At 39.4% G+C, this 13,374-nt stretch overlaps 1 protein-coding gene across 2 annotated transcripts in view; it reads right to left on the reverse strand.

Annotated features, from left to right (window-relative positions):
• The window catches only part of sez6b (seizure related 6 homolog b), a 244,640-nt gene that overhangs the window by 103,718 nt on the left and 127,548 nt on the right, over window positions 1-13,374 (reverse strand). For both annotated transcript variants that reach the window (XM_067450669.1, XM_067450670.1), the window contains 2 exons: window positions 10,554-11,279; window positions 9,496-9,629 (listed from right to left, as the gene is read on the reverse strand). In XM_067450669.1, the coding sequence (XP_067306770.1) occupies window positions 9,496-9,629; window positions 10,554-11,279 (860 nt within the window). The remainder of the gene's footprint in view (window positions 1-9,495; window positions 9,630-10,553; window positions 11,280-13,374) is intronic.

Genomic DNA, 13,374 nt, shown 5'->3' on the forward strand with positions numbered 1-13,374 from the left:
AGAACAGGTTAATCCCTGCCAAGCCCCACCTTAGCGCTGCCAATGAAGGTGGATGTTATTTCTGTCTTATTTTTTGTAGGTGGGATGATAACAAGGTCGCACAGTTCTAGAGAGGAGAACAGATGAAAATAGATTGGCAATCAACACCTAAAATGGCTGTATAAGTAACAAGAAAAAGAAAACGCATATTTCTAATAAAAGATAAATATACAAGCAGTTGCACTACTTAGTGTGGAGTTTAATACAATCAGGAAAATAATGTATAATCTGGCACAGATACTAGAGGGTGTTGAGATTTGTCTTATTATAGGCTGAAGTGCATACATTTTTTTCATGGTCAAATAATTAATTCTCTAACAATAGATTAATGTGTATAGACGAAAAGCATAAACAATATGGCTCTATCAAAACAATGCTCTGTTTGTTTATGCATCGACCAGGCTGACCCAGCAACAGTGGTTTAACCAATGGCACAAGTTTAAGGTGCGACAATCTGTTTGCTTGACCAATAGCATTTTTTTTTTTTTAAACAAGGTAGGAATTCAATTAACTTAAACGCGCAAAGCTTCCTGTTTAGCTGCAGTAAGACCGCAATTGATGTCGCAAACTGAAATGTTATTGCACTCTGTTATTCTTTTAGTTATACAGCTGCAATGTGAATAATATTAGGAAGTCTTGCACGTTCACAGGAAATAGCTTACGTCCACGTTGAAAAATTGGGTGAATAGCTCGAAGCTATAGCTGATAGCCTGCGCTCCTCGGCACCCCAAGATTCAGACTCATTAAATTTCCAATGTGCCATCTTGCTCTCTTATTAACTTGGTAATTGTTTACAAGCAGTGATAATACCCAGAGTCATGGCAACTGTCATGGCTGAGTGGACAAAAGTGATCTCCAAGCACCAGGCTGCCATATTAAACATCTACTCTCTGTCCAAAACAGAATTGGGAATGAGGACAAGCTATTTTTTCTGCTCAGCCCTAGACAAGATATGTCTTGCTTGCGGGCAACATCAGTGTAAAGATCATTACATTAAACTGTACATTCAGGCACTAATACATTAGGACCTGAAATTCAAGACACTTAAAAAGGATAGCTTTTTCCCCCCGGTATGTTTAGCTGTAATGGCAATCAACTACTAATGGAGCGATTTACAATGTATTGTCTCAATAATTGTGATTGTCTTCATCTGAAGCTTAAAGTTGAACATGAAACTTTACAGACACCAGGGATGTCTAAAGTTACCTGATACCACATAAACAGTAAAATAAACAATAAAATCAAAGCCATTCCTGGTCCCCATCTACTTTCACGGAATAAAAGAATTCTCTCCTTTTGTTACTTATATGATTACAAATTAACGTCAAATTCTTAATGTTTACTTGGATGTTTGACATTAGTTATAATATGAGTCTGATTTTGTTCCATTGAGCTGTGATTATGGGGTGTTTAAAAAAAAAACACGAAACAAAATGTTTCTGCACTCAATTGGTAGAGCTACAACCAATCAGAGCAACGGAGTAAATGACGTATGTTGACTTGAGCGACGCATAAATGTCTGCACACACGCTGGAAGTAGAAGAAGAAGATGATGAGTGTATTCTTTGCCGGTTTTGTAAAAAGAATTTCAGGATACACTGAGTACTTACTAGGGGTGACCCCTAATAGTCGAAGATTCGATGCATCGATACGCAGGACCGGATTCGACCACTGATCTCATGGTCGAATCTTCGCGGGTGTTATGAAACAAGGATCATACTATTTTGTCAATATGGGGGTGCTCAATATTAGTGTTATAAAGACGTGTCACGGCGCTGAGCGATCACCCCTTTAAGGGCACTGAGCTTCGCACCGGATGCGCCGCGCCTTTAAAATTCATGAATGCCCGGTGGCATTCGATGCCTGTCAGCGGCGATTTAATGTATATTTCCCTCAAATCGTGAATGTACTGATTTCACCCTGTGCTACAAGATACACTCATCGTGCAGCTCTTCTGTCAGAAGTCGATTCAAAATTGAGCTTGCGCGTATAACGTTCACGTCTGCCTGGTGTGAGATACCTGAGACACGGCGCTGAGCTTCAGTCCAGTGTGAGATCCCTGAAACATGGCGCTGAGCTTCAGTCCGGTGTGCAACCCCCTTTAGGCATAATCAGCTTAAGAACGTGCATATAAACACACTCAAAGTGTTCTTTTCCTAGGCTTTCTAGGCAGGTAATTTTTTAGGTTTATTTATCAAAATTATATATTTTATATATTTGTGTGATGTGCTGTGTTTCGATCGCGGCTTTTAAATGTTATGAGAGAACGGTTAATTTACTAATTTGTAGTGTAGCCTAGTTTTGATCACTTAATTAAAAGTGGTAGCTTTGTGCCGTGTGTAAAGTAAAATAAAAATAGTCTTAGCCTCCTGCTGACTAGTGTCCTGCCCTTCCCAACCCGAAATACCATTTATTTTTTACGGTCTATGGTTTACACACACATAGATGATTCCACTATCGGTCGACCATAGAGAGATTAGAAAATTCTGATTCGAATGTGTAAATCCTTAGTCGGGGACACCCCTAGTACTTACCAACATGAACATAATTTTTGAGAGAAATAGTAAAGTTGAATGCATATAGACGGTTTCATCGAACGCACGCGCGTTGCTACAGTTACGCGCCTGGCCCGAAGTTAACTTCCGGTCTGTGTCTGTTTATCGGTCTGGCTAATGGATAGTATATGCGCACTACTCAGTAGAAATACATTTTGACGTACTATTCTTGGTTAACATGATATAAATATTAAAAATCAAGCAGAGAGCACATGACACAAGTTTCCCAACATTAATCTTATATTATGAAACAAAGAAACATGTTATTCCGACGCATTGAGTGCGCATGCATTTATATAGGCTACTGTACAGAAAACGGCATATGGTCCTTAAAGGGTTAGGTCACACAAACATGTTAATTCTGTCATTATTACTCACCCTTATGTCGTTCCAAACCCGTAAGACCTTCGTTCATTGTCGGAACACAATTTAAGATAGGCTACTTACGGGTTGGGATCAAGTGAGTGAGTGGAGCGGCGAGATTTTGAATGGAGTGAGGAGCGATTTTTTTAAAAGTCGGAGCGTTGTGGTTTTTACTCGCTCCGAGAGAGCTCCACTACCGCTCCATCACGAGAACAATTTATGACAACAGGCCGGCACAGCACTACATTTTTCGCCAGAACTGGAGCGTAGATCGGTTTAAAAAAATAAAGCCCAACCCTACCCGAGCCCATGCACCCGAGAGACCGGCCCTGCCCGTGTAAGCATCAAGAACGAGCCTGTAATGACTAATTACCGGAGCGGAGCCGGTGTGATCAGCTCAATAATCCGCAGGCGCGCGCTCATGAACCCACCGGTAAAATGATGTTCGTTCAAATCCAGCTCAGACATGACATAAATCTGTAGCTTACTACTTGTTGTAGCCATTAAACAATGTTTTTTTTCTTCATATTTATGTTTAAATATTATAATATTATTTTTAGATTTCATCTGATTATGATAGGCTATAAGTGCAAAGATGCAAGTGGGTCAGAAATGATTTTGGTGGTTATATTTAGTTTAATATTAAGTTTTGTTTTGTAAAAAACCTTTCTTTCGTTTTGTACAAATTGTCTCTTAATTTTAATAAAGGTTTCTTCGGTTAATTGCATGTATTTAATAAATTAGAAATAAATAAGTAGACTAGGTCGCGGAAGCCATCGCTTTCATTGCTCATGAACTGAAGCGCGTCTCAAATAAACTGAAACTCGGCAGGCTTGCCTCACAGACATGAGGAATATGTAGCCTAATATGTGTAGAAACGAAAAGATTTAAATAAGCACATGGTGCAGTGTTCAGAACTCACACGGTAAACAACCAGCTTGGTACAGATGATCACGGCGATGGGCATGAGCGGGATGTTAAAGTTTAAGGGATTTTTTTTTTTTTTTACCTTCTACTGAATATGATCGGGTGCAAGCACATTTTAAACAGGTCACAGGTGGCACTTATTCACACACGTAATTTTGTGAATAAGTAATTTTGTCGTTTTCTCTAATGATTTCAAAAACATCTTGTAGCCTTGTGCTTACCTGCTTACAGTTATCAGTATACTAACTGTTATATTCTATTATATGATTTTGTAATTTCACACGGTGGCCAATTTAAATGTTACCAACTAAATGAGACATACTGAGTTTATAATTAAATTTTTTAATTGCGTTTAATTATTGCATCTAAACACAATAGTGTTGTGCCAAGATTTTTCACGTGAATAAAGGCAAATAGATTTGCACACTTTGCTTAATCACTGCTAGTCTGTTAAACTTGTCAGAAGTTCTCGTTTCTAATATGCCCTCGTAGCCTATTTTTTCTCTCATCAAAACCGAATACCATCAGTGGTTGTACATCAAGAGCATGAACAGTTTTTGTGCATTTTGTTTCGCGATCTGACCGGAACAAACAGAAAGTCTCTGCAACGGCGTTAAGCGTTAGATTAAAGCTCGTCTGTGTGAAGACTGCATGAGCCGCGAGAGAAATCTGCAGCACTGATAACAGCGGCAGCAAGCGCCAGATCGCCTCTTATTTAACAAACGAATGAAATGATACTCTTCTAGTTAACCAGAGATGTTTTGTTTGTATTAGTTAGGTTAATCCGTGAAGCAAGATGTTTTAAAAAAGTGGTGGGGACATGTCCCACCTGTCCCACCCTTTTTTTCTAGCGGAAACTCTGGGATCAACATGACGGTGAGTAATGAACGGCAGGATTTTCAGTTATGTGACCTACCCTTTAAGTGGGGCGTTTTCCCACTCTATATTAAAGACATAAATGGGAGATTATTTATAATAAACATGCTGAAACAAACAAAAAAATATATACATTAAGATAATGGTGCACAATTAAAATTAAAGTCAAAGTCAAAGTCAAAGTACCTTTATTGTCCCACAAGGGGAAATTGGATTTGCAGCAATGCTCCACATAAACACATAAACATACAACAACATTCATCAACAAAGATCAGCCAGCAGAGAAGGAATTCACAATAGCGCCCAATGTACATAATGTGCAAATAAATAAATAAAATAAAATAAAGATGCTAACGCATAAGAAAGATAACGCATCCTCTGGTGTTATTGATGTCTACCGGAAGTTAAGTTTGGGCCACAAAAGTGCGCATGCGCAGTAGGGTTTGTTTATGTTGTTGCCGTTGAAACCGTCTATAAGAACAAGTTCTCCATTTAGGATTAGAACAAATTCAGCCCACGCACTCTTTTCTGACCTGGATGATTGTGTTACTGCTGATCATCCTCTATCATCTTATAAAGCCCGCCCGACAATTTGATTGGTCCGAACAGCTGTGGTTTGAGCATAGTTGCTCCACAATGGATCAAGTCCAGACCGAACTTCCAGACCTCAAATGTTGTGGGCAGGGCTATGTTCGACTGGCATTCAGGCTATGACACTGCTGTAGGTTACTTGAACTTGCACAAGTGCTATTTACCTCAGTTGTATGTTTGTTTTATTGTTTGCATTTCTTCTTTTGCTTGTAATTTTTTTTAAATTGTTATTGAACGGTGCCTGTTTACATAAAAAAATGTGAGGAAATATTGATTTAATTGGGAAATATTTTAAGACAAAATGGCATTGTTGATTTAATTTGTTAATATTTAACTTTGTAAATCAATGATGTATTCAATAACAGCTTAGTTTGTTGTGAAATTACCCACAATTGACCAAATAATAGGAATCCGGTACTGGAGAAAAAATATTAGTTAAAAAAATCTCAAATAATTGGGTCAAATAAGGTCAACTTTCATCAAGAAATGGATCCTCAACAGAAAGAGATGTTCTGAAGTGGCACTACAAATATGATATTTGAACTCCAGTAAAAGCAAGCACCTTAAAGCTGCTGTACTTCTTCAGATGACTCATCTCCATCTCCATCACCGCAGGACAGTTCGGCAGGATGTAACTCTCAGGGGAGATGGAGTCTAAAGTTCAGTATCTGGGCATTAAAGGAAGAGTGAGCCACGACCTGAGCTCCCTCCGCTGAGCTCAGACTGATGAGGGTTTAGCCATTTGGTCTGGATCAGCAGGTCAGGTCTGTACAGGTGATGAGCCCTCCCTCCCAGCACAGCCCTCAACATGCAAGGTCAGCAACCGCCCGCCACCACTAATACCTGATTCCCAGAGGAATCTAGCAGGTGAAGGCCACGGCCATGCAGCGCAAGCAGGAAGTGAAAATGGCATGATGGGTGTGATCAAAAGGAGCAAATCTCTTTCTGTCTTTCTCGATTGAAGGTCGGAAATGGCTTGAATGCAGTTTAACCTTTCTGATGACCGCCTTCAAAGTCCAAGATATTCACAAGGTCTCAAAACTGGATTGTACTGCATTTAGAGAGGCTTCTGGATCAGAGGAACGCTTAAGCAGGAGCGATCAAATAAATTAAGCCGTAAGACCACGGCAAATGCAAAACAGCCCCTCGCATTGTCTGAATTAAATGTTATTTTTGTCTATCAGCAGAAGGATGGGCCAGCTTTAATTAAGTTAAGAGTTGCTTGAGAGACAGTTTAACAGGAGGGCATTAAAGAATACCGTAAACAAACAAAAGGAGTGGACAGATAATCCATAAGCAATTAATTAGGGGGAGGAACTGTGTGGCTTCCGCACATATCAGTCACATTGAATAATTGCTGAAAAAGAGAGAGATATTTATACACTGTCCTGGGTTAACAAGTCTGTACAAGGAGAGGAGGAATGAGATGAGGCACAAGGCTCCCCTCCCTCTCACCGTCCTTTTCTCCCTACCGAGAGCAGCTGCGAATGATGGTTGACGGTGATTTGGTATATCTTTTCTATTCAAGATATATTAGCCAAACCATCTGGAAGGTCAGAGAGGTAATGGCTATTGTATATTTTATGAAGGAGGCTGCAGTTAATCATATGGATGAAGGTGATTCTTGTGAGGGCATACATCATGGTTTTGTTCCAAACCCTAGTGAGCTTCCATGCTCTCTATACAGTCTATACTGGCAGCATCTTAACCAAAATGGAGCCTAACCAAAAATGTGCTTGTGAACTGTATCCCAGTAAGCTATAGACATCATTTTAACTGTCTCTGTTAACTACAGACCCAATATTGTCCGGCTATGAGTAACCCACTTCAAGCAAAAATAACACTAAATTTGGTTACATGACTTTTTTGCCAAAATAGCTTGCAAGATTTATGATATTCCATCATGTTCACAAAGTCAACAGTGATTACAGTGTTTTGGGTTTATTTCCTTGACATGTTCATGTTATTGATGACTAGTCTATTCTTGGGCTATGGTTAAACATTTATAACATTTTCACTGACAGCCTAAATTTTGCCTTGTTTTAGCCTAGATGATAGGGCTGTGTTTGGACAGCTATTAGACGTCTTTTAAATACAAAATTGCTTGCTGGATGTGATGAAAAAGAAAAACTGAGCACAAACCTCTGTCATGAGTGTAAAGTGCTTTGAGTGTGTACAGCAGTAAAAATGAAAGCGCTATATGTAAACAACTCATTCATTCATTCAAACTAATATACTGAAAATAAGATAATAAAATATTAGAAAATACAGTTAATATTTAGCAAGTTAGGCTCAGTTTTAAGGAGCAAATTTTAATAAGACGGAATTTTGTTTTAATAATACTCTTCACTACTGTTAATACAGTTATACTGTATTGACATTTCCTGAATCTGTTAAACATATTAATAAAATAAAAAAATAAAAATGACTAAATTTATATAGTTGAGTCATTAAAATCTAGATGGCGCAGGATAGGTCCTCAATCTTCTTCTTATCACATTATTCTCATCGCATCACATAGGGCACAGCTGATTGGTTCTGCTGTATTAGTAGCCTAAGATCTGTGTGCTCAACTTTCAAATACTTGGTCAGCATTGCTGTAGCAGCGTAGCGTGCTTTCAGAAACCCTCCACCTTCCCCAGTTCCACTGGTACAAATCTGCTATGGGTAATTCATGTATGCTGTATTGTACTGCAGCATGTATAATAATATATTATTAACCGGATAACAGGAATCTGGCACTGGCAAATATTTGTTTAAAAATGTCAAATAATTGGGTCAAATAAGATCAAACTCAACTTTCATCAAGAAATGGATCCTCAACAGAAAGAGATGTTCTGAAGTGGCACTACAAATATGATATTTGAACTCCAGTAAAAGCGAGCACCTTAAAGCTGCTGTACTTCCTCAGATGACTCATCTCCATCTCCATCACCGCAGGACAGTTCGGCAGGATGTAACTCTCAGGGGAGATGGAGTCTAAAGTTCAGTATCTGGGCATTAAAGGAAGAGTGAGCCACGACCTGAGCTCCCTCCGCTGAGCTCAGACTGATGAGGGTTTAGCCATTTGGTCTGGATCAGCAGGTCAGGTCTGTACAGGTGATGAGCCCTCCCTCCCAGCACAGCCCTCAACATGCAAGGTCAGCAACCGCCCGCCACCACTAATACCTGATTCCCAGAGGAATCTAGCAGGTGAAGGCCACGGCCATGCAGCGCAAGCAGGAAGTGGCATGATGGGCGTGATCTAAAGAAGCAAATCTCTTTCTATCTTTCAACCTTTTAATTCACGTATGCGATATTGAAGAGCAGCAAGTCCAACTTGCTTACAGCAGCGTGTCATGTATGTATTGGCAGTAGCAAGTCCTGTACTCGCTCTGCAGTAGCAACAAAAGATCAAACATATCAACATTATCATATCCATAAGCATGCGACACACTCTTGAGAGTTGTCATGACAGAATTTAATTCATTAACTATTCATTTAATGAGCTTATTGTAATGGACTCTGGGATTATGTTGACCAGAATAACTTGTAATGCAGCATATTTTAACTTTTGGCACAGACTTCCCTTTAGTCATATTTCTAAAATAAAATGTTGTCTATGTAGGCAGATCACTAAAGGTTCAAAACCCAAACCATTCAAATACATCATCCATTCCTTAATGTCAGCTTAAGTACAAAAGGCAGCCGCATTTATACGTGACCTTTGTTTGCACTCCATAAAGCTGAAGGTAGTCATTTTTCCGATGTTAAAATGAAATGAACATGCCTTTTCTCATATTCAGAGGTAACTGTAAGAAAGCTGTTCGCAGTTTGATTTCTGAAAAGAGTATAACTGTGTAACACTCTGGTGCTAACAAAACATTTCCAACCAGTTCGACAGCAACACTGAACCCATCAACCAATGGGGTGAGTTTTGGGCGAAGGTTGAGCATTTGCCCAACCATTGCCTGACAGGGAAAGATTGTTCGCAAAACCTGTGTAAAAACAATCATTATTTTTTTGCAATTCTGTTTATTGCCGGAGGCAAAGAAATTACACACTTAACCTTTCAAGAATAAAAGAGCAGAACTAGATTACCACAGTAATTTAGATCATTTCCAGAGACTGGGTCAATAACAAAAGCACCGTGTGATGAATTTACCTGAATTTCCACCCCATAGCCCATGTAGACTGTCACGGTGTATGTGCAGTCCACATTCATATTGTACCAACTCCTGGCTTGCTGTGGCGTCTCTATGTAGCCTCCCGGCGATGTGAAATTGGTGCTGCATGGAGCTGCGTTAGAAAAGGTAGAAAGACAGAGAGAAACAGAGAAAGTGTGCATCAATAAAGGCGAGCCTTTCTTATTCTCTCTACCTCACTTCATTGCATTCTCTCCCATCTTTAATTGTCTTTCAAGGTTTTCTCATTTTCTGTCTGGATCAACAGGGTCAGTTTTCCTGCCATGCTGTGTAGGAGAATGTGGAGAATTCTGGTGAAATGGCAGGTGAGCGAATACTTTCTGGTAGCCTTGAGGTCTTTCTGCTCTGTCAGTTTCTTTATCTCCCTCTAGAGTTAAGCACTACTGGTCACGAGATATGTTCTCACTCTATATAAATTCATACGGTTGGCTTAGTTATTAGGGATGTGCAAAATTACATGTTGGTTGTCTGAACAACTAGTTGGGTAGTAGTCTTGAGGAAGCCCTATATAATTTGGCTGCATCACTTCAGATCAAAGTTTCTTATAAATGAAAAGGCTAAATAACGTCAATAAAAGGAAAACTGAGCACAAACTGATGGTGGTTGAGGAGAGACCCCGGTCTCTATGCAAAAATAATAAATTAATATAATAAATATAACAAATTCCCCATTTATTAAGATAAAAAATTCAATCTGAAAGTTGAATATATATAAAACACAAATTGCACAAATTAATATTAATTTTCAAGGACCCATTCCCTTGCTTTAAAAATACTTTCATGCATAAAAGCATATGGTTTCCAGTTTGTTCTGTGATTTTAAAGGGGAAAAACAAGTTTGAAATCACAATAAAAAAAACAATTAATGTAAACATTATGGGTGGTAACTTATATTTGTGACCCTGCATAAATCTTGTGGTATCTCAAAACCCACATCTTTAGGCAGAAACAGGGCTGGTAAACCTGTGAAGAGCCCTGAATCAGGCATGAGGAAACTGTGAAATACATGTGAATGGTACCTGGCGTCTGCATGGTCGTAATAACTGTTGTGGTGATGATAGTGGAGGTGGTGGTGTCGCCATCCAAATCCCCAGACACAGATGATGCTTTTATAGCTACATCACTTCCTGGAGTGCCATGCACTTTGATCATGGAGGACTTTTCTTTGTCTCTTTTCACCAGGTTAGGCTCGTTGTTTAAGGTCGGAGTGACATCACCTCTATCTAATTGTTTGGAAGCAGGTGGTTTGGATGTGTGTGCGTCGGTGGTGGTAAGTGACGCTACAGTCATGGATTTGGGTGGTTCCTCTGTGCTTCTCCTCTGTGCTTCTGCTGAAAGTTTGTGTTGGATGTTGGGCACATGAGGCTGGGTAAGGGCAGCGGCCGATGGAGCCAGTGTGGTGGTTCTGGGAGCTGCTACATCAGAGAATGGAGCCGCGTCCTCGTGTGGGACCAGCTGTGTGGACGGATCCTGAAGAAGATGGGAACTAGAGGATGGCACTGTGGGATGGTGAGCTGCCCCTCCGCTGTCCTGAAAATACTGCTCGTGGCTTTGGCCTCGGGGGTCATAAGGCGGGTAGGGCTTAAAAGGTGGATGGTGGTCAAGGCCACTGTAAGGAGGAGCTGTCGTGAACAAGGGCAGGTCTCTGTCCGTGTCCTGTGTAGTGTGATATGGGTTAGACCTGTCCTCTGTTTCCAGCTGACCTCCTCTTTGGGTGACTGCTAACCTTCCATTCATAAAAGAGCCTGGAGGAGACATAAAAAAACAGAGCTTATTAGGAAAAATACAGTAAGTTTAGAACACTGTTAACCTCATCAACTTCTCATGAAAACGTACATTGTGAAGGGTTTAGTTTTATTTTGTGCGGTTAGGTATAGGTTAGGGGTTGGGTATAGCTCAGTACTTGTCTGGCTATCACCAGACCAAGCTCAATTTAAGATTGAACATTGGTCCGCTCTGTATTTTCTGCTGCACAAGAGGTGTGATCAACTGTCATTATTCAAATAACTTTGTACGCAATTGGATAGTCCTTCAACCAATCAGACCACAAGATGTGATCAACAGGCAATGACCCATTGTTTCTCTCTCTGTCATTGTGTTAAACCCACCAATAGCGTGCAAGGGGGATAAGCCAGTCTGTGATTGGTTTAGGGATGGGCAACAGTGGTCGATCGATCATGAAAGCGATGATCGTCCTGACTTTAAAACATATATTGGTCTCTTTTTCGGATTGTTATTGCAACATTTTGGGTGGAAACTGAGGTCTGAATGGTTAGCGTAGACAGCACGCCTTCCAAACCGTGAATTAAACTGAATCGTGCAGTGATGCCTGGAAGCACAGTGAATGATCATGATATACAGTGCAAGATGTGCAGCGCCAATCTGTCATATACACAGTTCTCATACAATGAGAACACGATTGTAATAGAATGTTGTATTCTCTGTGCTTTGGTTCCCCGTGTATCAGCGCGCTGTTAAAGGAAATCCACAACGAGAGTCAGAGCGCGGTCAAGTTCATCTGCATATCTGTGTCCTTTTCCACAGTACTTGTTTGATACTTGATTATATGTTGTCTATATCTATCTGATTAATCTCCTATAGGACTGCATTGGGTTGAGTTTAATAACCAGCTAGCTGCCGTTATATCGGCTGGTTTTCATTGTCTTCAGCTTCTCACCCAAAATGATCAACTCTGGGTTATGAGACGGTCATATTCTTTTTATATAGGCTATTTCTTTTTCAAAATCATTGATGATATTAATAATGCAGTAGTTGTATTTTGTTATATATTTTTTAAAAGTAGACCTAGGCTTTAAAGTTGTTTTGGATTCGAAAATGCGCATGTGATGCCTGTAATCACTTTGATCATGAAAAATAAAATTATGTGCAGCGCCAATCTTTCATGCACATAGCATTACAATGAGAACACGATTGTAATAGGGTTGTAAATGATCTGTGGTTTCAAATTTGTTGCCTGTGCATTGTTGTTAAGGGAAGAGCGCATTAAAAATTTGTTTCTCTTTTAAGCCTGTAAAATACTAGCATGGCCAAGTTCACGTGCGCATTTGAGTCCTTTTAGGTAGATGTGAATTTAATAGGCATATATGTGATTAATCTCATAGGATGCATTTGGAGTTTATTAAGCCGCTAGCAAAGCTCTGCAGGGTGGTGTATTCACAGTTTCAGCTCAAATACAATGCCCAATATTATTGACTGGGTTATTTGAGACGGTTATTTTGTTTCATTTTCAAAGACATTTATGCATCATAATCTATTTATAGTCATATGTTCATATTTGCATAGACATCTTATGTTTCTGTCAACATAAATTTTCGTAACAGTCTTAAAATAGTTTCATCACTCCATGACGAAGACGCCCCGCCCCCCTTACAAGCCCCGCCCACGGTTAATTGATCACTCGCTGGTATTGATTACCAGCACCAGACCCGCAGCCACAGGGCGGAAGTGAGGGGCGGAGCTTATAGAGTTAATGGAGTTGCACTACCTATACACCTTAATGTTCTTTTAATAATCACATTGATTTTGATCTAATCAGTATTTAAAATATTTAAAGCAGGTATAATGATAGAAACAGGGAGCACAAGAAGCAAAAAAATATATATTTAGTAAGTAATTCGCAATTTTATTTTTCAATCAGAAATGAAGATAGAGGACAGAATTCTGTTCAAAGAAGTCAACATGAAAATTAATAAATATGCCATGAAAAACTCAATGTTCATCAAATAATATAAAAAAAAAATTTGTAGATTTTTTTTTATTTTTTTTATTACAATAACTTGTGTGTTCAAACGACAATAGAGCCTTTTAACAAATTTCAAA

The sequence above is a fragment of the Pseudorasbora parva genome, chromosome 8, assembly GCF_024679245.1.
Source record: "Pseudorasbora parva isolate DD20220531a chromosome 8, ASM2467924v1, whole genome shotgun sequence".
Lineage (NCBI taxonomy): Eukaryota > Metazoa > Chordata > Actinopteri > Cypriniformes > Gobionidae > Pseudorasbora > Pseudorasbora parva.